Source organism: Rhinatrema bivittatum, chromosome 10 (genome assembly GCF_901001135.1).
Source record: "Rhinatrema bivittatum chromosome 10, aRhiBiv1.1, whole genome shotgun sequence".
Taxonomy (NCBI): domain Eukaryota; kingdom Metazoa; phylum Chordata; class Amphibia; order Gymnophiona; family Rhinatrematidae; genus Rhinatrema; species Rhinatrema bivittatum.
Window position 1 is genome coordinate 99,806,734 of NC_042624.1, and position 27,017 is coordinate 99,833,750.

Here is a 27,017-nt window from a genome sequence, read left to right on the forward strand (position 1 = left end):
AAAGGTGTTATTAAATAGCCATCTGGTATTATTAAATAGCCATCTCATATATCGCATATATAGCATATACCGATCCCCACCTCTTTTGTTTGAAGTATCATTTACATTATAATTACTAGCGTCCTAAAAGAACAAAGGCCACAGCAGTGCAGTGCACATTATGTGTTTAAAGGGCCAGCGGCCTGTTTGTAGTGCATGTCTTTGTATCCTGGGGTGGCAGCACATGGCAGCAGCCATTTTGGGGGGGGGGGCAGCACATGGCAGCAGCCATTTGGGGGGGGGGGGCAGGACATGGCAGCAGCCATTTTTTTTGGGGAGGGGGGGCGGGCAGCACATGGCAGCAGCCATTATGCCGGTGATCACCTGGAACACAGGGCGGCAGCCAGGTTGGGGCGCAGGGTTTGACGGCTGCCATTTAAGTCATCTGGGCCACATGGCTGTGGCCATATTACCGAGGATACAAACAGCAGAGGTTTAAAAAAAAAAAAAAAAAAAAAAAAAAAAAAGTTTATCAATTAATTGTAACTTTGCAATGCAGTAATTGTCAGTCGGGGATGGTGTCTACAAGTCAGCGGTCAGCAGCGGCAGAAGGGTCCTCGGCACATCAACAGGCCCTCCTCAGGGTAGCAGGCTCAAAAGGTTCGGCAGTGAGAAAGACCGAGGTTAAGAACAGGATCATCAAGCCAAAAGCGAGCAAGCAGACCGCAGGGCAGTGCAGGCGCAAAAAGCAGGGGGCATCCAATACTGCAGCGCCAGCATCAAATACTGCAGCACCAGCTGTGACACGGATCAGTGGCTGTTAGAAATTAAAGAGCAGGCAGCTGCTCATGTAATGGAGTGGGTAGGGCAGTGCATGGTGGGGTCTCCCCCTTCATTGTCTCACGGACGGGGCAAAGGTGCTTCGTCAGAGCCCGAGTGCTCACCAGGAGACGAACTAGTGCAGGATATAACAGCGCTCTCCTCAGTTCCACAGGGTCGGTGGTCAGCGTTACGCAAGAGGAGCACCAAATCACAGCAGCTAGGGGCATTAGCGGACAAGGAAAGGCGTCCTGTGGGCCCCAGAAAAGCTATTAATTGGCCCTGAGGCATCACTGGGGCTTCCATGACGGTCTTAGGTTGCGGGGAAGCTTCGCCAGCCCCCGACCCATTGGCTACAGCTTCCACGGCTCCTAGCACAGAGGCTACTTCATATGACAGGGGACGAGGTAAGCCTTCGAATTGTGATACTTCATAGTCATCTGATTGCAGTGATACCGAAAGGGTGTTAGCCGAGTTGCTTTGCTTTTGTTCTGTTCCTCATAAGAGGGAAGAATGCGAGGCAAAGAGGTTCGACCATATTGACCCTCATTATGTGCGGCGGTGTACTCATCTGACGTGGCAATTCAGATGATCAAGGAAGCCGGATCCGGCGTGCACATGGCTAAGGTAGACATAGAGTCTGCATTTCGCCTTCTGCCGGTGCACCCGGACTCCTCCCACTTGCTGGGTTTTCATTTCAAGGGGCAGTTTTATTTTGACCGCTGCATACCGATGGGCTGTTCAATCTCTGGCGCATTGTTTGAATTATTCAGTTCATTTTGCATTGGGTAATCGAACAGCATGCGGATAGAAGGCAGATAGTGCACTACCTCGATTTCCTGTTGGTGGAGAGGAATGGCGCTGACTGCTTTAACCTACTGGTCATTGCAAAAGAGGTAGCTAGACACTTCGGTGTCCCGTTAGCTGAAGAGAAAACGGAGGGACCAGCTACCACAATTACCTCCCTCGGGATTGAGCTGGATGCGGTGGCCCAGCGGTCCAGGTTGCCTGAGGATAAAGTGTTTAAGCTTAGGGAGGCAATCTCTGAAATGCGCTGCCTTAAGAAGGCCACCTTGAGGCAGTTCCAGTCCTTGATTGGGTTACTCACCTTTGCTTCAAGGGTGATTCCTATGGGCAGGGCCTTTTTTCGCAGGTTATCACTTGCTACGGCTGGGGTGCGTGAAAAAAAACCACCGTCTAAGGGTTTCCAGTGCAATTAAGAGTGACCTGGTTGTGTGGGAGACCTTTGGAAAGGACTTCAATGGTGTTGCATTGTGGCAGGACCCCTAGGCAGAACAGTGAGCTGGAGTTATTCACAGATGCGGCAGGAGGCGTTGGATTTGGGATTTATTTCCAGGTAACTTGGTGCGCTGAGCAGTGACCACATTCGTGGTGCCGGCACAGTCACCAAGGACTTAACATTCCTCAATCTGGGGAGAGTCATTTGTGGAGTCTCACATTGCGTTCAGATCCGACAACATGGCTGCGGCGAAGTGATTAATGCACTGGCTGCACGCACTTTTGAATCAAATGCTCTCATCCGGCATTTGATGCTCACGTGCTTGCGCTTCAATATCACCTTTAGAGCGGCCCATGTCCCAGGTAGACTCAATAACATTGCTGACTCTCTCTCCCGCTTGCAGTTCACAACATTTCACAGCCTAGCACCAATGGCAGACCGTTACCCGACCCCCACACCCGAGGTGGTGTGGCTACTTGGCCCTCCGAACTTTGGAGCATGATTTTGGGGTCCTTGTCAGTGAACACACGGAAGAGCTACCTCCTAGCGCTTCAGGAGATGCTAGATACAAGGCTTGAAGAGGGAAAACTGACTCCTCGCATTCACAGGTCCAAAACAGATCAATTGAGAGCAGGAGCGAATATCACCCTCCGTGAATGGTATGGCGAGCCCACTTGCCCAGTTCATTGCTCGATAGCATATTGGCAGATACGGTGTACAACATACGGAGGTCCTCTGTTGGTACACGCGTCTGGGGTACCATTAACGAGATACCAGTTTTGTCGGGATTGCAATGGCTTTAAAATTCTTGGGTCTGGGCACAGAGGGCTATTCGTCGCACTCCTTCCGCATAGGGGCGGCGACAGCGGCAGCTAGTTTGGCGAGGTCATAGCAATTGGCGCTCTGGAAGGTTCAGGAGATATGTGAGGCCGCCGGGTTATTTTACAGGTAGTGGGTTGCCGGGATTATCGACCCTCCCCGCTTCATGTGTTTCTTTTCTCTTGCTTTAATTTGCACAGATCGTGGGTGGAAGATGTCATTTGCGTGGATGATTGGGCACTCTTATGTGCGGTGGGCACATAGGAGGGCCCTGCAATGCCCGACAGGGGAGCACCTAGGGATGGCACCTCAGCGACTGTTTTTGATTTGGAAAGGGATCCCAGGGATGTTGTGGGACCAGTTATTACCGACTGTGTTGGAGCTACGCAATCGCAACCCTGACACTCCTTCGGCAGTCGTCATACATCTCGGCGGTAATGATATGCCCCGTATCAAAAGCGTCGCTCTCACCCAAAAAATGCAGAAAGATTTAATGGTATTGCATAACATGTTCCCGCAGTCGGTGATGGTCTGGTCCTGCATCACCCCTCGCAGAATATGGAAAGGTGAGCGCTCTCATTCAGCGATGGAAAAGGTTAGGAAAAGATTAACAAATGGATGGGAAAATGAATGCGTGTCTTTGGTTTGTCTGTTACACACGAATTTATAAATGAGTCCAGGGATGTTTTCGACCTGATGGTGTTCATCTATTGGGCGTCGGCTCGGACATTTTAATTCTGATCTGCAGGTTCAAGTGGTGTTGCACCTTATGGCCGCAGCCCGGGAGGGTTGTTGGGGGGGGGTCCCCGGTAAGCAGTGTTGCTACCGGGGAACCGTGGCATGGTGACTGGCAGAAGCGACAACCCCCCCGCATTTAGGAGGATCGAACAGGCGGTTCAGACTGGGCAAGCAGCCTAACAGATCCGGCGCAGTCCCTCGACGCTTCAACGGCCAAGAGGGAAGAAGAAGGAAATGCTGGGGCGATTAGAACAAACGTTCCCAACTTCCACGGTCGGGTCACCGGACGCTATGGCTTTAGCAAAGGTGTCAAAGGACAGTTCCACGGCTTATACGGCCAAGGGGTGTGCGCCCGCCTCAGCTGACTTTTATACTTACCACATAGAAGTGGGGGGGGGGGGGGGGGGGGGCTTGCTGGTCACTAATTTGGTTACGAGTTGTTATGGAGTTTTGTACAGTTATGATGACGTTATTGATATGTTTGCTAATTGCTGATTATTCAATGTCTATGGGCTGCGGCCATCTTTGTCCAATCAATAAAATCTGCTTTTCGGAAGAAGTTATGTAAATTGTGCAGTATTTGGGAAGTGGGGGGGGGGGGGGGGGGGTAAACGCAGCCTTTACACTGCCCCACATTGTGAACAGACACAGGAGAAAATTTAATGGGGAAAAAATGACTTTTCCCCACTGATTTTTTTCCTGAATTTATTTGTTATAATAAGGACACGGATACATTCCCATGAAAAGATAATAAAAACTGAAAAAAAAGAAGGGCCCTAATATTCACACAGGTCAGCTGAAAACATCTGTCTGACAAAGCTACAGCAGTTAACACAGCCCTTACCGGCTACTTTTACAACGAATGCACTGCCAGTGCGACAGTATATATAAAAAAAAAAGCCACAAGCAGTAACAATACTACACCGGATGTTCCACAGGAAAAGTTTTGTAGACTGTTTTAGTACTTTTGGAAGCAATGATGTCTAAAGACGCATTTCTCTGCCTTTCTATGCTTCTATCACTTCAGTGGTTTTACTCGCTCTCTGTTGTTGCAACTCTGTATTTTCTAAGTCAGTCAGGATGGAGACAGGAAATCTGAGTCACATTTCTGACAGCTGTGTCAGGCCCTACTATCATTCAGAACTGACGTAGTTCGGCTGGGGTGACACGGGGCCAGGAACTCGGCAATAGTAGAGATCAGGAAGGTAGGTCACGGTTTACAGCCGTATTGTTCTGGGGGAATCACACTGACTTTATTTGTCTTCTTCCTTTTCATACTGCTTTTCTTTCCACTCTTCCTCTGCCGGGTAGCCAAAGCATCCTGTTTTGAAAACATCTGTCTGATTTGCTATTAAGGAATTCGTGCTGAAGCACACCTGAGACAAAGCTGCTCCACACAATGCGTCGCTTATTCTAATGCAACACGTTTAAGCCAAGGAAGTTTGAGGATCACTTCTAGGTGGCTTCTAAATAGACTTCAAAAGGGTTAATACATATTTTCAGAAGCTTGGGGTGGCAATTTTCAGACTTTCTTCATTGGGAAACAAAGCCTTTTTTTTTTTTTTTTACTAGCAGACTTTGCCCCAATTTTCATAGAGATAGTACATGCATATTTGTTTGCTTTCAAACTTGCTGCGGATGCAGAGTACAGTACCCATGGACTTTTGCACCTCCGTGGCATGCAGGGTGGTTATTTCATGGAAAATAATGTGCCCAGACTTGAAAATCCAATTCATATTACTTGGTAAAGCCATGGACAAAAAAAATGCAAATGAAGTTGGGGCATTGCCCCTTTTGGCTATGCCATCCTTGGCCATGGTCACACACTACCCCTTGTTCATGCCCCCCTTGGACGTGCCCCTTCTAGCCAGGCCTTTCCACTACTCTAAAATCCCAGTTTTATTATGCCAGAAATCTGCAGAGATGAAAGCCATGGTTCACTGACAAGAAAATTCAAAGATGTGACCCTGAATTAAACAAGAGGCTGTCAGAGCCCCAGGGAGAGATTTCCTACCAGTTAAAAGCTAACACACACCCAAGCACCCAGCTATATTAGATAGGACCTTTGCAGAGATTCCACTTTACAACTAATTTCTTTATCACGAATATTACAGACATGCTTAGAAAAAACATATCTTGCCAATAAAGAATGACTTTCACTGTACTTTTTCATGTGGTGCAACCTTTGTTGCTCTCTGACCCTCTCTGAGGCCTATTAAGGAGCTACTACATAAAAGCTGGTTGGAAGGATAATACTAAAATAATTTTACTGTAATTTTCTTTGTCTTTTTTTTTTTTTTTTCAGGTACTGCAGTCCTGGTTGCCTCTCAACACTATCCAAGCCCTATTATGGAGCTAGTCTATTCAAACTTCTTGGGAGGCTCGAGGGGGTGGGGGTGGGGGTGGGTGTACTGCACCTCCCCGGGTCAGAGGAACTACAGAGTCCACCATTGAATGCCAACAGTCCTGCGCTTTTGCCACGGCAAACCATTGAGTTCAATGGCACTAACTACAAATTACAGAAGCTAGAAATGCTGACACTGTAAAAATGTTTAGAATGGAAGTTCAAATTAGAAAACATTTTAGTAAAATTAATTTTAGATTTCTAATGGTATATACAGTTTATCACTATACACTGATGGGGAACAATTCAGTCTGGTTAATTTTAGGGTCAGGTAGGTGGAGGCTACTTTGTTAGGAAAATACAATGGTTCCAGGAAAATGCAATGGCCATTAAATAAAACGTGCTCATAATTTTTAACATTATGACACCTACAATGCTGTCCTTAACAGAAAAAATGTATTATAATGCAATCAAAGCTTTTTCAATATGCAACTTAATTTCAAGAAACAACATAGGAATAGCAAACATCTTAATTTCTCACTGTAGGGACATGTAAAAATCATCCTGGTGTGAATATCGAGAGATTTACCTGAATAACATTTTAGAAATTACTACTTGCAAAAGCTTCACACTGAAGCCCGACCAGCTGCAAACTTTAGTTCCCGTGCAATAAACTTATTCCATTTCAGTACTTCGGCACTAAAAGTGGCACTGCCGTTTTTTATTTTGTGCTTTATGATGAAGAATTGATGATAGTTGCAACATGTTGATAAAACCATCACAAGCGTACATCGCAATGTGTGCGGGGCCGTCTTTAGGACGGGCACCGCCAAGTTGCAGTTAAAAGGACATTCGATGATTGAGGAAGGCAGGTGACCCTGGAAAACCCATGCAAGCTTACCTTATTGGAGGCCATCTCGCTGACAGAGCGGTAAGTCTGAATGGTTTCAAGCTGGTCTAAGCACCAGTCTAGCTCCTCCAGAGTTTCCATTGCTAATTTTTGATAAGACTCCTCTGCAAACAAACACATAGACATGTAATCAGGCTTCAGCGGCTGGAGGCTGTCCATGGCGGAGCCGGGGTCACAGGCGAGAGAAACGGTGCTGTAGGGGCTGCAGTGCTCCTTCATCATGCGCTCGCGGAGTGCCGCCCGGGGTCTGTGTTTCGTCCGTCTGCCTCCGGCCGGCTTTGGAGACGGGAAGTCAGAGAGGGAGAGAGGGAGAGGGGCGGAGCCAGCTCTGACAGCTTGATCTGCATACGCGTGCTTTCCACCCAGCCTCTCCTCCTCCCCGGCTGGCCCTTTTCTCCTCAGACGGGTGAGTCACCGCACGCTTTCCCGGACGGCGCTCGCAGCCCCGCCCCCAAAAGCTGCCCGCGAGGCGCTCTCGCCTTCCTAGCGTTCGAAATCGCAGGGAAGTTAAAAACGTGCCTTTTGGAAGCGCTCGGCCTTTAAGTGGCATTGCTTCACGCTCGCAGCCCCAGCACGCTCAGCAGAATGAAGGCTAAATCAGAAAGCCCAGGAAGGCTCTGAGATACTGTGCCGAGGGGGGGGGGGTCTGACTTCTGCACGAGTGCCCAGCTTGGCCGGCCGAAGGGACGCATGCACCTCGTCCTTTACTAAACAAAGCCCAGCTTCTCTTGAATGCAGCCAAAGGCTTAACTTAATAAAGTATGAGCTGGACTCTCCGATGGAGTCAGCAAAGGTATCACAGTAGTTTGGGGGTATCTTCTGTTTAGGTTTTCACTGATTACTTTTTTTCATTTGCTTCAATATAAGTTGTTTTCTTTCTATATTACCCTTACGGTGACAATTTTCACATCTGCACAGACAGGTGAAAAGTTTGCGGCTACATTCTTCTACCCATGGATTTTGCTCCAGTTTTCAAAGTGAAAATACAAATGCACGCCCCCTTTGAAAACTGCCCGTGGAAAAAGCACCAGCTGAGATTTGCGTCTGCTTCTACTGCCGATACCCCCCCCCCACCCCCACCCAAAACAATGGGTTAAGTTTTGAAAATTCAAAGGTACATATGTGCTTGCCTCTCCTGACCTACTTCCACCCCAGGAATGCCCCCACAGTAATGCAGTTGAAAGCACACGCATTGTGGCATGTAGGGTGGGCAATCTTACAAAAGCCCCTAACATCGGTAAAACTGCTCTCAGGGAGGATAATTTTTAAACAGCTGCGCAGCCACCCATATACGCACGTATGCCGGCTCGCACCAATGGCTGTACGCATGTGCATGTGTGCACAAATTTATATGGGGCATGCATGTGCATGCAAATGCTACCTCTAACACATAAGCAGTGGGGATTGGCACAATTTTTTATGGGGCATGCCTGTGCGCGCACATGCCGTCTTGCAGGTTTCACTGATATGGGAAACAGCCTCTACTGCGGAAGTGATGGGGACTTTAAGCGATGTACACCCGAAGAAATTGCCAGTTTCCCCAGTTCGTTCCCAGTTCACCCAGATAAAGGATAGGACTTCCTAACTCCCTAATTAAATAGCCTCTCTTTTACCCCGTTAGCCCCTCCCCGCTAACTAGCCTAGCTTTTTTTTGTTTTATGACTTACTCGCCATCCATAGCAGAAGTAAAGTTATGCGGGATAAGGGACTCAACGCGCGCGCTTGTGTACCTAAGCATTTACACGCTGGTTTCATTCATAATTCCTGGAATGTCTATGCCCCCGCCCAGACCACACCCACACCCTGCTCCTTTTTTGTCAAAAAACTTTTGTGCACGTATGCGCGCGCATTTTAAAATCTGCGCAGCGTGCACTGGTCCGACTTCTGCGCATATCTCCTGGTTTTGGTGCACCTAGGGCTTTTAAAATTCACCGTAAATGCGTAATTTCACAGCCTCACAGGCAATTTATGTGGTGGCGACATCCATAAGTGACACATTTTGTAAAGGAACAGTCTAGAAATGTATTTATTTATTCATTCATGTATTTAAACAAATACATTTACAAGTAACCTACAGAAAAATATTTAACGACTTCAATAATACATCAAATACAGAAATGTTGATAGAGCAGGGTGGAAATATTTGAAATAAAGCACACTTATGCGCATCAATCAATTCACTTTGAAAATTATCCAAAATAATGTGCCCAAGCCCAGCTGCATGCAGTTACAGCTGTTCTCTGCAGGGCGCAACTTGTGCGTGCTAATTTACACGCATACTTTTATGCGTGCAGGAAATCTGGCAACGTGAATACTTTTATGTGAGCAAACACCAGGCGATTTTATAGCAAGTCATTTATACGCATTAAACCTGTGTCTTATATATGTAAATGGCAGAGAAGATTACCTTCCAAATGTTTAATACTGACGATTAGCAGAGTTCTCGTACTTCTAAAACGTCAGTTTTGCTCTGCGTGGGAGGCCAGCTCTTATTGAAAAGAGGAGGCAATTTTCTTTCTAAAACAGTTTAGACGTAAACAATGTGTCTCAGGGCAAATTAACTGGGAGCCAAGGAGATGGTGAACTGGCCCTTGTTCTCCTCTTCTATATGTATGTCAAGTCCCTAAAAGACAAATGGATGCTTTTGAAGTGGGTTAGGGCAGGGCAAGTAAATGAAGAACAGGAGGAAGAGGATGAAGAAAAGCCTTCTAGTCATATTCTCAGTTCCTAATTAATTTAGCCGCAACCGCAAGTCAGATTATTTCTGCCATACCGGACTGAAAAGACGCTCGTTTACTTGTTTCGTGCAACTTGATTTTTTTTTTTTTTTTTTTGCTGCCAGGGAAAACTTTCAAATGCCCCTGAGGAGACAGCAGGGAACGCTCCCACCGGCACAGTGTGGAACATGACTGCTGGCAGGCGGCAGCGGCCCTGCAGAAGAGCGGGGCCACCGGGGAATACCCCCACCCACAGAAAGCAGCAGCACAGTGGAGCGCGGCCATAGGGAACCTCCCTGCTGCCACCGATAGGAAGTAGGGCAGCAGAGCCGAGCCAGGGAGAACACCCTCATCTCTGAAGAAGACCAAAAGGTGTGCCAGGGAGCCAGACTACAGCAAGGGACGTCCTTTCGTGGGGCAAATTGGAGCAAGTGCCCTGGGCGACTGCAGTGGCCCTGCCCCCGTTAACACCTGTTCCCGAGCGCTTGCAAAGTCAGGTGTAGCAGGGTCTCGCGCGGCAGCAAGACCTCGGGTAGAGGGACAGACAGTCTGAGGAGGGATTTCCCCCCCCCCCCCCATCCCTGCTCTTCAGTCTCAGTGTGGGCCCGCACCCCCCCCCCCCCAGCACAAGCCTGGATTTAGGCACAGGCAACTCCCTAGGGCACCAAATACCCAGGCCAAAGAGGAGACTTCTCCCACTTACTTTAGGGCCGTGCACTGTTGCCATTTCAAAGGGGCACCACTGTAGCCCCTTTCCCATTTTCCAGTATCTTAGGATGAATTCTCTGCTCTCTTAGTGCCAGTGGGGGGGAGGGGGGAGGGTGGGAGTCCCCCATACCCTCACCCTCTGGTCCTGCCTATGAGTGCCAAGCTCCTAAATCCAGCCCTGTCCCAGGATCAGCTGCAGCATCGGTCAACACTCCATCCGCCAAAGAGTAGCAAGGATCCCCCACCCCCCACCAGAGGGGAGGAATGGCAGGAAGTGTCCTGGGGCCTGGGAGGACAGAGAGAAAGGGCTGGGGGAAGGCAAGAGGAGAGAACAGTAAGAGAAGGAGAAGGGGATTGAGCGTGAGTGGATGAAGGAGGAGAGGGGGCTGCATCTGAGTTGGGGGCATGTGTGGTAGAGAGAGAGAGACGGAGGGCTGCATGCTTGGGGGTGAAGTAGGGTGAGTGAAGAAATGCACTCGCCATTGTAGTCCTGGAACCCCAACTCCCCTAAAACAAATTATTGGAGGGTAGGGGAGTACGTGGTGTAGGCACTTCATCCCTGGCAAGTATATCGCGGTGGAACTTTTCAAACCCTATGAATCTGTGATGGAGTCCATATTCCCCATAGACAAATATGGACAGAAGAGTCAGGCAGTCCAAGCAAGCCAGAACAGCAGCCAGAGCCCCTGAAACAAGAGACAAACATCTGGAGGGAGGGCAGAGCTCCACTTAGGCTGATTACACCTTGAGAGGTCTAGAAAAGGGAAAAGCTCAGACAAAAGAAGGCAGGTGAGGAAAGAGAAGGGCCTGCTTGTGAAAGAGACACTACATTACCCTGGAGGGGAGTGTTAATTCTGGAAACCTATAGGGGGAAGGCTAGGCGAGGCTATCCAGGAAGAGAAGGCTATTTATTTATTAAACATCGCTTCCCAGATTTCAATAAATCACCCAAAGAGATGTACAATATTACAACATATAGTTACAGTCTTGGTTGTTTGAACACTTATTTATTTTAAAACGGGATAATTTTTAGGTTTATGTAGCAAGACCCAAGTGTACAAACAGCCAAGATAAGTATGCTATTCTGTTAAGCTACTTGAGCTTTCGGTTTGAACATTTTTTGAAAATAGCACACCATGTTTCATTTCCTTGCTTGCTCAGATAAGTAGCAGAAAGGAAAATGCTACAGATATTCCAGTAACGTTCTTTACATGTTTAATAATTTAAGTCTGAATCAGGCCCCCTGTGAGATGAACTCTTAAAGGTCAATATTGAGTAGCACAGTGAGCAAACGATTTATCTGACAAGTTAGTCGGATAAATTGTCATAAACATTCAATAGAATGCTGCTGACTAGGCACTTCACTGAATATAACTGGATAAAGTCTAGTTAGCTAGATAAACTTATCCACTATCTATAGGACTTCCCTATGATTGCGTGATGACGCAAAGGATGGTTGGAGCCACTTTGAAAGATGACGTCAACCAGCCTGGAACTAGGGGCACTCTGGGCTGCCGCTGAGCTATCAATGATTCTTTGAGGAGGTGAGGGGAGTAATGGGGTCCGCGGGTCCTCCTGGACCATCGGGTCCTTTTTTGATCTGAGGGAAGGGGGCCCATCAGGCACCAGGGATTCTGGTCTATTTTGGGAAAGGACCAGTGTGATGTGGCAGCTGGTGCGAGGAAAGGGAATTTGAAAATGGTAGATTTGTTTGGAATGGGGGTGTTAGACAAAAGGGGAGGGGTTTGGGAAGTGGGTGGGGTCACACCCAGACTATAAGGTATTGTTTTAAACTTTTGGGGTCTGCACCACCTTGAGATATGGCGGGGGTCTTGGGAGAATCCCAGAGGAAATTTTAAACTTGGGTGGTGTAGTTTCAGGCCTCAGAGCTCTTTAAATTTTACCATGGGAGCATTGGGACCAAGATAGGTTTACCTTCTATGTGGTGCTGGTAAAAGCCAGCTGCACCGTGAACCCTTTCTGAGTTGGTCTTAAGACCTGACTCTGAAGGATGTAGAAGGCAATCAAGCAATTTTTGTCTAGAGCTGGAGAAAGGATCTAGGGCCTTCCCCTCACACCAAAAGGCAAAACTCCTCTACTTTAACCTGTAGGACTTTCTCATGGAAGCCAGAAGAATACAACTGACATCCTCAGGAAGATCTAAGATTGTAGAGCTATCCCCTCAATATCCAAGTTGAGGCCCAGTTACCCGATATTGGAATAGCGCAACAGTCCCCAATCAGGAGTGATGAGAGCTGGGAAGTCCATAGCCTGACTGGGTTCCTGATGGATATCTTCAGCATGACTATGAACTAAGCCTGTCTCAGCCAATGGAGAGCGATGAGAATGATAGTTCCCCGGTCTCTTCTGAGTTTCACTAAAGTCTTTGCCACTAGAGGAACTGAAGGACAAACATACAGTAAATCCTGAACCCAATTCAAGGCACAGGCATCTGAGGCTAATTTACCTTGAGTCCTCCTTCCAGAGTAGAAAAGTGGGATCAGAGAAGATGCAAACAGATCTACTACAGGTGTGCCTCACTAGCAGAATATTGGGTTTGCTATTCCCTGTTCAGAGGCCGTTGATGGGATTCAGGACCTAACAATATGTCTGCCAGGACATTCTCATCACCTGCTAGGTATGTGGCTCTAAGGACCATTCCCTGAGAAATGACCCAGTCCCACATGGAGAGAGTCTCTTGATACAGAAGATATGATTGTTGATGTCAAACATCGCTACTTGGTTGACTGTCTGGACTAGGATAACTTTGTTGGCTAAATGATCTCTGAAAATCTTTAGGGTGTACCATACTGCTCTTAGCTCTAGGAAGTTTACCTCATGAAGCATATGGGGAACCCATGTGCAGAGTCCCACATGGGTTCCCCAGCTGAGGTTGGATGGTTAGGACAATTTGAACTGGAGGAATTTGGAAGGGTATTCCCCTGGCCACATTGCAATGAATCAGTGACCAGGATAGGCAGTCCTTCAGAGTGTGAGTGATATGGATGCTGACTTGAAAATCTTGAGTATCTTGATTCCACTGTGATCTGAGAATCCAGTGGGCTCTTCTCTTGTGAAGATGTTTCAAAGAAATATCATGGATCGTTGATGCCATGAGGCCCAACAATCTCAACATGTCCTGTGCTGATACTTGCTGACTCATTCTTATTCACAGTGATATCAATGTGGTAATCCTCTCCTATATATCTATTAATTTATTTATTTTTCATAATTTATTTGTTTAGGCTTATATTCCCCTTCTTCCAAAATTAAGTTTGGGGCAGATTACAGAAACACATTCATAAAAACATAATATATAACATTATACAATTCAAACAAACACAAAAATAAAATAAGACATCAGACAATAATATACAACAATTAAAACTGATAAAAATCACTCATAAGCTTCTCTAAAATATAGTGCCTTAATCTTCTTCCTGAATATCTTTATGTTTTGTTCCCCCATAGCTTTTCTGGAAGGGCTTTCCATAAACCTGGACCTGCGCATGAAAAGCTCTAAGTCTTGTAGTTTGCAATCAATAAACACAAGGTGGAGGAGTCACCAACTGGTGCTTTCCAACTGAGCACAATGAATGTACTGGCATATACCACTGTATCATATCCTTCAAATGGTCTCTTGTGGGATGAATGCTCTTAACCCAAGTCATGTCTAGCAGTGCTCTTATTTATTTATTTAGATTTTTTTAATATTCCGCTTCTCGCACTTTTTTCAGCACTTCAAAGCGGATTACATTCATAAATTTCAGTTGAAATGACGGGCTCAAGCGAGAATTGGGGTAGTTTATGATGAACCCTAGCAACCAACACTGGGATGGTTTTTCTCAATGATTCTGAAGCACAGCCTTGAGACGTGCTCTTTACCAACTAATCATCCAGGTAGAATGTAGATGCACTGTCATAAGAGCAAGAGGTTTTGTGAATACAAATAGTGCTAATGCTAGGCAGAAGAGTGATATTGGAAGTGATGGTTCCTTATTATGAATCAGAAATACTTTCTGTGACTGGGAAATATTTCTATGTGGATGTAAGCATCCTTCAAACCTAGAGAGCATAACTAGTCCTCTTTTTCCAGAAAGGGGATCTGGGTGCTTAGTGAAACCATCTTGAACTTTTCCTTTATCAGATACTTGTTTGAGGTCCTTAAGTCTAGGATAGAATGGAGCTTCCCTATTTTCTTTGGGATCTGGAAGTACTTGGCGTAAAATCCCCACCTTCTTCCCCTGGTGGAACAAGCTTGAACACATTGGCTTTTAAGAGTGAGAAGAGCTCCTCTTGCAATAATTCCTGATGCTGAGATACTGACCAAGTAGATTTTGATGGGCAATTTGGTGGAACACTCAAAAAGCGCATTTTATACCCTCTTTAAACTATGCTGAGGACTCAAGAATCTGCAGTTATTCTGATCCAATGATTTACATAAAATCTTACTCTCTCTCATGACAGGAAGTTCCTTTGGCATGGATACTGGGATCCTAGCTATGTTGTCTTCGATTCAGTCAAAACCCCATCCCGGGGTATGGCTAGGGTGCTAGCTGTGGCTTTGGGGCTGTTATCTAGGGTGTGCATGAGGATCCATTGCTGATGGGACCAAGGGAGTGGAGGAGAACATTTCCTCAGCAGACAGAAATGCCTCCTCAGTGTCCCACTTGGATATCTCCTGGTTGAGGAGGTTGGGTCTAGAGTGGCAGTGGAGAGGGTTTGAAGCATTGCACAGAGGTCTTTTATATGAGCTACCACTTCCTTGACCTTATCTCCAAAGAAACTCTCCCCACTGCAAGACACATTGGTGAGTCTTTCCTGGACATCCTGTTATAGGTCTGAGGCCTGAAGCCAGACAGGTGTGCAGGCACCACTACCCACTACATAGACTCTTAATCCTTTTTCAAAAACATCAAAGGTCAACTGAAACATGTGTTTTCCACATGTCATCTCCTTGTCCACTAGTTAATCCAAGGCATCATGCTGCTTCTAATGAAGCTGCTCTGCTGCCTCTTTTATGCTCTTCAGTATCTCCCAAGCAAGTCCAGGGTACTTAGGGGCAACGAGGAATAGGTTCTAGACCTCTTGGTATTCTTGAGAGTGGATTTGACCACCGCTGTTGATGAGGCTGCTGCTGCTGCTTCTGTAATCCAGAAGCCTTTTGGTCTTGATATATCACATCCACCTTCCTATTAACAGAAGCCAAAGAGATGGGGTTCTGCTACATTCTCATCTGTCCCTCCTGAAGGATCTAATGGATGGGCAAAGCCATGATGTCCTTTGAGGGGTCAACAAACTGGAGGATGTCAAATATCTTTGCCCTGAATGTTTTTTTCCTTTTGCAATGTAAATTAAATGGAATCCATCATTCTCTTAACAAAATCAGCAAAGGTAAGATTCTCCAGGGAGGATCTTCTCCTTTCCTGTGGAAGAGAGAGGTTCAAGGGGGAGACCTGCTGATTTCTTCTGATTGGAGATGCACTAAGATCCTTAGCCGTACTCCCAGGAGTATTCTGAGTCTGATCCCGACTGGTATGTTGGGGATGTGGGCCTGGATCTGACTCAACTAGCAGACAAGACCTTAGTGAGGTTAGTACTTGTCTGTTGGGGCCTAGACCCCATGAACTCCTGCACTTCAGCGAAGACTCTTCATCTGATAGGCTGTAGATTAACATTGGTGTGGCAGTTCCCAATGTTGAATCCTCTCCAGGACCTGGAATCGTGACCCTTCCACTAGGTGCCAAAAGGGACTGGATTCTATCTAAAGAGATAATGATGCATTTAATGCTGATGCACAGATGCTCTGCAATTTATGATCCAGGGCCTCCTGGATTTTCATATCCAGCTCCTCAAAAATTGCTGATACCAGCTAGGAGGCAGCAGGACAGGCCACATCTTCCTGGGACATCAGTGGTAAACCAGTGACTGATACCTGAATACTTAGAGACTGATGCAATTCTAGGGAATGCTCTGAGGATGAGCTCTCTTACCTACAGTAACATTTTAGGGGTTTCAAGGCTGTCACCAGAATATCCTTGCTTCCAGCACCAAGAATTGACAGAAACCAATGTCAGTGCTTCTTGTTCTTCATCCAGTGCATGTCATTGGTGCTCTGTGATACCTTCACTGTCTTCGGGTAGGAGGAGCCTTGCAATGGCCTGTCTCCCTGGTCCTGTCTATGCTAAAGTCAAGGGAGCTTTATGCCCTCCTGATGTTGATGCATTGCCAGGATTGGTGTAGCTCCTGGGTTCCTCGATATAAATGCCACCCAAAGTACTTTTCCATGAGATCAAGCTAGAAACAATGCCCTCCAGGGGTCATAGTGGTGCAGTGGGGACATCCCTGGACAGCGTGGTCAGCCTCCAGGCAAAGGACACATCTGTCTAGGGGATCCATCATAGATATTACCATTTCAAAGCTGCTGGCTTTTTTCTCCTTCTGGGGCATCAATTGAAAAATTAATGCAGTAAAATCAAACAACTTGATATCAGAAAACCATGACCCATGGCTTCTTCGATGCACTGTCACCAGAATGATTTCCTACAGGTGGTCCTCCTCTAGGGCTGACAACTGTGATTTCCTGCAAGTGGTCATGCTCTATGATTGGCAGCTGGTATATATCCTTGGTAGTGTGGATAGGAATAACTGGGCGGGACTGTATGGGCCAGGTGGTCTTTTTCTACTTGCTTTACTATGTTTCTATTGTTTCAGTCCTATATACTTACTGATTTAATAGTAGTGACCACTTATGTTTTTTTGTTTTATACATAGTGCATTAACAAGATTTCTGGACTATATTAAATGTAAATCTACAATTTGGCTAAATAGCATCTGTAAATTGCGACTCCTTTAGAAGGATACAAACCCCAAATAAGGAGGAGGGACAACCAAGGTATTACTTCCTTACTAATTTAATTAGCCTGCCAGGGGTAGTATCATTTATACCGTATGTTGATGAAATTTTAAAACAACAAAGGCTGGCTGAAAAAATACCATCAGTAATTAAACTATAACTATTAAGTTTGACTTTGACGACTATGCATAATGGTCTCCTTTTTGCTTAATTAAAGTAAACATTTTTTCAGCTGATGCTGGTAAGCACGTACAAGCCGCACAATGGATATACTGTGCTAGATGGTATCTGTCAACCTCCTGTATGTATAGTAAACAGTCACTGAAGTTTAGCAACTTGAGGAAGGAACATGGCAGCAGTGGCTTGTTTTGTGTACAAAACACTTTATGACAATGAGGATGGGAATCATTAAAGTCATCCAGGAAATACGAGTGGACCCGCCTCACACGTATCACTTAAGAAAATATCAACAGGTCATAAATGACTATTCCATAGGGAAGATTATGACTTAGGAACTTTCTAAAACTGAATTCATACTTTCCAAAAGCAAGGAACTTTCCCCCAGAAATGTAAGAGAGGCCATATTCTATCCTTTGTCAAGGAAACCAATGCTAGAGGCTTCTAACATGGCAAATTACCAAACCATCTCAAATTTGTCAATTTTTGGCAAGGAGAGTGAACAGCAGCTGCCCAATTACAAGAACGCTTCCAGAGGAGAATTTTTTTAGACCCGTGTCAGATGAACTTTCATTCTTTGCACAGCACTAAAACTGCTCTAGTAGTATCCAGAGATAACGCTGTAGAGAGATCTGCACAGAGGTCTGGATTCGTTTGTTATTCAGCTGGCTCTGACTGTGGCCTTTGACATCATGGACCTTAAGATTCTTCTGTTAGAACAACTTCTGGTCCTCGCTATCAACGGCATTATATGAAATTGGCTCAAATCATTTTTGAAAAGTAGAACCTAGAGAGTACAGTTTGGAACCAAAATAACTCAGCCTCGGGTCCTGAAATGGGAGATCTCACATGGATCCAAGATGTCGTCATTATTTAATATTTGCATTTGTCTGCTGGGTCAGCTGATGAGGAATGACGGCTTAAAATATTTTTCTTATGCAGATGATATTCAAATTATGATAAAACCTAGTAAGGAATGTGAAAGAAAACTAGAGAAATGATCAAGATGTTTAACCCTAGTTAAGCGAAGGATGGCAGCAAATAAACTGGTTTTAAATCCTTTTAAAACTTTATTGCTTTGGGTAAAAGGTGCATTGATGCGATTTTCCCCCACATTGGTAAAATTTAATGATGTGAGTTTGAAGGTTAAATTAGAAATAAAGGTGCTAGGTGTTGCCCTTAACTCTAAATTCAAATTGCAGTTATAGAGAGCTGAGTTTTTTCATTTGTGGCTTATTAGAAATTTATGTCTGTATCTGTCAGCAGAGAATCTTGTGATAGCTATTCAGGCAACTGAAATTAGTTGGTTGGATTACTGTAATGCCTTTTATTTGAGCCCGCATCAGAAACTAGGATAAAAATGTACAACACATCCAAAATACAGTGGCTTGGATTTTGATAGGTTTAAAACTTATGCTTATCTTTAAGTCCCTTCATACTGGAGACCCCGAATTAGTAAAATAACTTTTCCCTTTGTGTTTCGAGGACAGAATTAAGCTCTATATGAGATACATATGACTCTTTGTATTCCTTTCAATTCAAATGTAAAGTATATGGACACATGGAAAAGGGAATTTTTATATGCTGGGCTTCACTATAGATTTCTGTGCCTAACATTCAGCTGACCAATGATTATTTATTTATTTATTTATTTATTTATTTAACTGGTTTTTTATACCGACATTAAAATACACATCATATCGGTTTACATTATAACAGCAGGTAGAAAGTACATCGAACGGGGAGATGGGGATGGAGAACCAGCAGGAACAAGAGTTAGAGGGGCTCTAACAGGGAGCCCGAGGCAATAGTTAAAATAGAAATGGGGGAGGGGGGGGAAGGGGGAGATATTTACATAGGGAGAGTTGGATGGGTGAAAATTAGGGGGGCTAAAATACAAGGATGGGGTGGAAGGGGGGGGGGGGCAGATATTTACAGGGACGGAGGGTGAGGGTGGTTTGTAGCAAAGCTAGTCCGGAAAGGCTTTTAACTTTTAGGAAGAAATGTAAGATCTGGCTTTTTTTTATGGAAGCTTTCAACAGAGGTTGAGTGATATCCCTGAGAAGAATATACTTAAAATGAGAGTAAGAAGTTATATATTGAAATGTAATCTAATTTATTTTTTTACCAATATTAAGGTTAAATGGCAAAATTTATCCAGATAAAGTGTATGTTTAAATGGTAGGTGTTTCAACAGTGTTCCGAGGTGGAGCTGAGACAGCCCAGTAATTTATTTGGCTAACTCTGATATTTGGAGTTAGCTAAATAAGTTATTTGACTATCTCTAGACATGTGCAGGGGCAGGGTTCAAGTTATCCAGATATCTTTAACCTAACCGGCTATATTCAAAGAATATAACCGGTTAGAATAAGAGCTTGTGGCTGAAACTAGCAAAACTGAAAATGAATACTAAGGGAGCTGAGAGGTGCGCTGGCGGGTCTGCTGAAGGACCTGTTCAATAGATCCCTGGTAACGGGAGAGGTGCCGCAAGACTGGAGAAGGGTGTTTGTGGTCCCACTTTACAAAACTCGTAGCAGGGAGGAGGCTGGAAATACAGCCTGGTTAGCCTTACCTCGGTGGAGGGAAAACTAATGAAGACTCTGCTGAAGGAAAAGATGGTGAACTATCTGCAATCCAGTTGGGTGTAGGATCTGAGGCAACATGGTTTTACCAGAGGATTGATTTTTTTTTTTTTATTGGGTGGCCAGAGAATTAGATCACGGATGAGCACTTGATGTAGTTTACCTGGCTTTCAGCATAGCTTTGGATGTAATCCTGTATAGGAAGCTCATGAATAAAATGAGCAGCTTGGGAGTTAGGCCAAAGGTTATGGAATGGATTATTTATTTATAAACATTTGACATTCTGCTTTTTCCAAGCTAGTCTCAAGATAGATTGACTTACAAAGGCAGGTTGTCATAAATAGAACCTACGCCGGGAAGAGAAGTGTAACAAGTGGAATGCCTCAAGTTCTGAGACCAGTCCTAAATATATTTGTGAGTGATACTGCAGAGGGGTTAGAAGGAAAAGTTTGTCTTTTTGCAGATGACACTACGATTTGCAACAGAGTGGATACACCTGAAGGATTACAGAGAATCAGAGGAGATCTAAGAAAACTTGAGGAGTGATCCAAGGTTTAGCAGCTGGGATTCAATGAGAAGTGCAGAGTTATGCCTTTGGGATGCAGTAATCGAAAGGACCTGTATGCGATGGAGAGTGAAAAGCTGATGTGCACAAATCGGGAGCAAAACCTCAAGATGGTAGGGTCTGATGCTCTGAAGGTAGCAAAGCAATGTGAGAAGGCGGTGGCTATGGCTAGGGATAGAGGGATGCTGGGTTGCATAGAGAGAAGCATAATCAGCAGGAGAAAAGAGGTGATAATGCCCCTGTACAGGTCATTGGTGAGTTCTGGAGACCGAATCTCAAAAAGAACAGAGATACAAGAGAAGTGGTCGAGAAAAAGGCAACCAAAATGGGGTGGGGTCTGCATTGAAAGCCACATGAGATGATACTTGAGGACCTAAATAATGTAAACCTTAGAGGAGAAGAGAGGGGAGATACAATATAGACTATTAAATACCTCACAGGTAATTAATGATGCATAAGAATCAAACTTTTTCCAATGAAAAGGAGACTGTAGAACTAGGGCTCATGATATGAAGCACCAAGAGGGTAGACCCGAGGAACAACATTAGGAGATCTTTTTTCATGGAAGGGTGGTGCATGCAGTGAAGCAGTGAAGACAAGAACAGTAATGAAATGTGAGCAGTCTTGTCTATCTATCCATTCTCCAATTAATTTGATTCTCCAAGTGGGAATTAGAATTGATTTCTCAAAATGTATTAGGAATCCCAGGGACTGTAGATGACGTATCAATGTTTGCAATAAGGTTAGCACAGCTTCCTGGTAATTCACCATCTCCAGGCAACAGTAAGACTTGAATGCCCTGTTGTTGCAGGTATGCTGCTACTACAGTTAAGCCACTTCATATGACCCACAGTGCTGATGACAGGCTGAAGAGGATTCCACTATAAAGCACAGGTAACACAAGTGGGAGGGATGGAGGGATGGGGAAACAGCATATACATCCTTTAAATTCAGAGAGCACATCTATCCCCCTTGCTGGATGAAGGGGAGGATTGTGTGGAGGGAATTCATTTTGAATTTCTCCCAGAGTGTGTGTTTGTTCAGGCTCCTTAAATCCAGGATGGGTCTCAGTCCTCCCAGATTTCTTGGGAACGAGGAAGAGTGGGAGTAGAACCCTTGACCATACAGATGAGAAGTAACTGGTTCTACTGCCTGCAGTCCACCTTCAGGCGGAGTTGCGTTGAGCAAGACAGATCTAGACTGAAGTCTGAACAATGAGGAAGTATGGGAAGCTGGGAGAAATGCAAGTGGTATCCAGTTGAGAACCTAGCAATCTCATCTCTCAGTAGTGCTGGATTCTCCCTCCTACAGGAGTGGCTGGCTGCTGAGTTTGAAAGGTGGTCAAAAACTTTATCCAGGTTTGGGCTGGACTTGTAAGCCCCCTTGGAGTTCAGTGTTGTCAGGGACGAGATGGAAGTTGCTGATGCTGAGCAGCAGGGGTGGCATCTGGTGACGCTGGAACTGCTGGAATGCACATCTGTGAAAGTATGGCCTTTTACAGGAATAGTAAAGACGCCTTGCGGAAGCTGCTTGTTCTGGCTCTGCAGAGAGGGACTGGACTGCTAGGTTCTGTTCCCCTGAGCCACTGTTCCCTGAGCTTTTCTCTGAAGAATTTATCACTGAGGCAGGGCATTGTCGCGAAGGTTGCTGGGTCTGAATCAAGCCACACAATTTGCTCTGGTGGAGGCTGAGTAAAAAAATGCACTAGTATTGAAAGCTTCATGGTAGAATAAATCGGATGGTATATATTGGAATGACGGTATATAAAATAACTAAATAAATAAAATAAATAAATCTACATTCTTTAGCATCTATAAGTGATTGAGGGAATGCGATGCCACTATCTCCGGCTGGAAGAAACAATTTCAGCTTTTATATACAGTCATGTAAGTAATGGACCATGTCAAATTGGTGGATAGAAATCCTTGCAGTTAGCATGGAGCTTTGAAACATCTTTTTCTGCAAAATTGTCTACAAGCCAGGGATCTTTCCCTGGCAGGTAATTTGTATATATCCTAGTTTAATCGCTCTCTTTAAAGTTGATTCTGCCGCTACAGATTGATAGGGTAGTTGCACAATTTCAAACCCTGGAGATTTTTGAACCCTGTATTTAAGGTCTAGTTTCCTTGATACTAACATGCAGGTAAGATGATTTTCCCACAATCTGATTTGTAATTCTTGTAGGATTTGATTTATTGAAAGAGCTGCTGGCATTACCAGAATTTGGAGGAGATCCATGACATTTGTGCAAGGATCTTTGTCATTATTACCCACATTTACAGCAAGTGTTTTTCCTAACTTACCTAAAGATTTTGAGTAGGAAAGATCTTCTGGGGGAGATGTTAGGGAAGTTCTGGGGGATGGAGGGGGTTACATGCTATCCCCATCAAACCCTATTCATGGGTGTAGCTTGCTTATTGCGGCGGTTACTTCCCCTACTACCCATAACTAATCAAGCTTGATATTTCACTTGGTTGCAGCTCCATCACTGCTCTCTACATTAATGGTGGGGGTGGAAGGGAGATAGAACCAAAGAGCTAAGAGAAACAGATATTCAGATAAGTATGAGAAAAAAAAATGTGAAGCTTGCTGGGCAGACTGGATGGGCCGTTTGGTCTTCTTCTGCCGTCATTTCTATGTTTCTATGTTTCTATGTTTCTATTCAGTTCCCAAGGGGAGGGAACGCTAATCCAGGGCTCTAGTGATTTATTTATTTATTTGTTTGTTTGGTTTTTCTATACCGACATTCGATTTGGCATATCACATCGGTTTACATATAACATGATGTCTAAAGGCAAGCCTTATTAAGACATGGTACAGTGTAACAGGTTAACTAGGTACTTATAACTTGCTTAACGAAATAACTAACAGAATATATTAAAATAATTCTTTTAACAGAACATGTTCTGATTTAATTTATTATGTACAGTTGCAGGGAGGAGGGTTGGCAGGGCCAGGGGGACGGGGAAATTTATCTGGGGGGATGGGTGGGAAGCGGCAGAAGATTATGTATCTGGAGGGAATGCTTTCCGGAAGAGCCAGGTTTTGAGGGTTTTTTTGGAAGGAGGGCGTGGAGGGGTCGGATCTGAGAGAGGGGGGAAGGTTGTTCCAGTGGTGAGGGCCTGCAATAGATGGGGTGCGTTTTCTTGTGGTGATTCGATGTACTTCCTTAATGGAGGGAGTGGCGAGGAAGGCCTGTGTTGGTTGAGCGGAGATTTCTGGTGGAGTTGTAAGGGGTCAGTAGTCTCTGTAGCCAACTGGCTTTGTAGTCATGGATTGGAGTTGTTTGAGTGTGGGCGTGATGTGATCCTTTTTTTGTTGTTTGTTAGAGACCGAGCAGCTGCATTTTGGAGGAGCTGGAGAGGCTTGAGGGTGGCTGCGGGTAGGCCTGTTAGGAGGCCGTTGCAATAATCTATTTTGGCGAAGAGGAGGGATTGTAGAACTGTACGGTAGTCTGGGGGGTGAAGAAGGGGCTGGAGTTTCTTGAGGACTTGAAGTTTGTAGAATCCTTCTTTTATCAGTGTCTTGATATGAAATTTGAAGTTTAGTTCCTTGTCCAGGGTGACTCAGAGGTCTCTAACCGTCATGAGCATGTTGTATTTGGCTAGTGTTTTGGGGTTAGAATTGGTGGTTTTCTGGAGAGGAGAAGAATTTCTGTCTTGTTCTGGTTGAGTGTTAGTGCCATTTGGGTGAGGATGGATGTTATTTCTGTCAGGTAGTATTCCCATCGGTTTAGAGTATTGTTGATGTTGTCTCTAATGGGGGGCAGGATCTGTACGTCACTGACGTACAGGAAGTAGGTGAGCCCTGTTTTGTCTAAGTAGTTGCATAGTGGCAGCATATAGACGTTGAAGAGGGTAGGGGATAGCGATGAGCCTTGTGGGACTCCCTGTGAGAGGGGGATTTTTTCTGATGTGCCTTCATGGGTTACCTTAAAGGATCTGTTGGTGAGGAATGATTGAAACCATTGGAGTGTGGTGCCACTGATGCCTACTTCTCTTAGCCTATGAAGCAAGATCTTATGATTGACCGTGTCAAATGCGGCGGAAGTGTCGAGTAGAATTAGGAGGAAGGATGTGCCATTGTCGAATCCTCGTAGTATTGTGTCTGTGAGGGTGAGTAGTAGGGATTCGGTGCTGTGAGATTTTTTGAAGCCATGTTGAGCGGAAGCCAGTATATTTCGGTTTTCCAGAAATTCTGATTGCTGGTGGTTGACTGTCTTCTCAATGATTTTGGCCAGGAACGGTAGGTTCGAGATGGGCCAGTAGTTGGACGGGATGGTCGGGTCCAGTTGGGGTTTCTTTAAGATAGGTTTGACCACAGCGCATTTCAGGGAATCTGGGAGTACTCCTTGCTCAAGGGAGAGATTGGTGATGTCTGTGATGGGTTTTGCTAGGCAGTTAGGGATAAGTTTGAGGGTTTTCGTGGGGATGGGGGTCGAGTGGGTGTGCTGCTGGGTTGACCTTCCGAACAATAGTTTCTACCTCAGTGGAGGCTACTGTCTCAAATTGAGACCAAGTTGATGCAGTAAGGGGCGTTTGATCCCATGGCGCAATGTTGATCGACAGGCTTTTAGGACTTAGAGCGGAAGTTTTGCCTATGAGGTATTGAGCGAATTCCTGGCTTGAGATTGTTGAAGTCTTGTTTGATGGATTGTTAATGGGTCGCGACAGTTGAGTAACATACTGGAATAGGGCTCTCAGGTTGTATTGGTAGTTGTGGATTCTTTGGGTGTAGAAATTCCGTTTGGCTTTGTTGATGTCTGTTGTGTATATATATAGGAAAGTTCTGAATCGGTCACGTAGCTGGCTTGTGGGGTTATTTCTCCAGGCTTTTTCTGCTTGTCTTAATCGGCGTTTTATGTTTTTTAAATCCTGGTTATACTAGGGTGCTTTGTGTTTTGCTGTGGTTCCAATTTCTTTTTCGATGGTTGGGCATATTTTTTTCGCTGTCTCCGTGTTGATTGTGGTCCATGAGTTGACAGCATTTACGGCATTCGATGTATCCAGTTGCTTTAGGGCTTCAGGTAAGGTTTCTTCTAGTGTCTCACTGTTGCAGGGTTTGGTGAATATTATGCACTTTTTGTCTATGTGAGTGTGGATGTGTGTGTAGTCCACTTGGAGTTTGGTTTTTATTAACATGTGGTCTGACCAGGGGACGGTGGTAGTGATGGGGGGAGAGCTGGATAGTACTTTGTCGTTAATGAATATCAGGTCCAGGATGTGGCCTGATTTTTGTGTGGGGGAGTTTATTATTTGTTTGAAGCCCATGGCAGTTAGCGAGTTGAGGAGGAGCTCACATGATGGGGAAAGTGGAAATTTGTCAAGGTGGAGGTTGAAGTCACCTAGGATGATGATGGGGTGATTGGTGTTAATGCTAGATGAGATGGTTTCGATGAGCGGACAGGGATCTTTGTTGAGAGCACCTGGGGAAGCGTAGATCAGCAGGATTTGTAAAGTTTTGGATTTGAAGAGACTAGTTTTGATAGGTAGTGTGGTTGATGGGAAGGGTGCTGAATTTAAGTTTTTTGGCTGCCAGGAACAGGAGGCCGCCTCCTTTTTTTTGGGTCTTGGTATGGAGAAGATGTTGTAATTGCTTGTTGGAAGTTGGTTGATGAGTGGAGTATCTGAGTTCTTGAGCCATGATTCAGTGATACATAGAAGGTCTGGCCTTAGATCGAAAAGGAGGTCATTTAGGATGGGGATTTTTTTTGTAATGGATTGTGCGTTCAGTAGGAAGAGGGTAAGGACTGATAGGGTGGCCATATGAGGGGTGTGGAAGATGGGAATCTGGAGGATTCTTCTGTGGATGCCTGCTGAAAAGTTTTGTATGTGTAGTGTAGGCGGGGGGTGTTGAGGCCTTGAGAGGGGTGTGTGCATCTCGTATCCATGTTGTGGGGGGCTGGTAAGGAGGGAGGATGTGTGGTAGACCGGGTGGGGGAGAATGCTGCTGGTTGGAAAGTCTAAGCTGATCAGTCGATTTGGCGACTGTGGCTGAGTTTTTGGAGTAGTGTTGAAGGGGCGGCAGGTGGGGGGGTAGGCGGCAGGGTGGGGGAAGGGTACAGTGGAATGAGGACTATATCTTTATTGGCTAGTGGCAATTATGAAATGCATATTGAAATAGGCTGGCGCCTCGGAGGGAGTGGTGGTGTGGTATGTCCTGAATCCCTCGGGGGAGGGGAGGCAATCCCTCCTTTTAACCCAGCGCTGTAGGTGGGGGAGGGTTTATATAGAGAGAGGGGGAGAAGTGTAGGGTGGGAGTAGTAAGGGAGGTATGGGAGAGGTGGTGGTGAGAGGGGGAGGGTCGTGGTGCTCTTCAGTGGCTGCACAAAGGGGCAGGCCCCTTTGTCGCGCTTCTTAGGCGTGTGGCGCCGGAGGCGCTCGGACGCCTCTTATGGGGTCCTTTGGTGTCCCACATTGCCGCCTAGCGAGCGTGGGTGGGCGGAGTTTCAGGAGGCCGGTGCTGGGAGGACTTGGCGGCTTCCTGTGGGTGGCTTGGTGGTTTCTTGTTGGGTCTGTGGGTGGACCGCGGCGGGTGGGTGGCGCAGTTCCAGGGAGGTGGCC

The 27,017-nt window shown here is 45.5% G+C and overlaps 1 protein-coding gene across 1 annotated transcript in view; it reads right to left on the minus strand.

The window, feature by feature from the left end:
- Positions 1-27,017, minus strand: part of PDE4B (phosphodiesterase 4B) — a 560,125-nt gene that overhangs the window by 35,480 nt on the left and 497,628 nt on the right. The window contains exon 8 of the mRNA XM_029617533.1: positions 6,841-6,953. Within this exon, the coding sequence (XP_029473393.1) occupies positions 6,841-6,953 (113 nt within the window). The remainder of the gene's footprint in view (positions 1-6,840; positions 6,954-27,017) is intronic.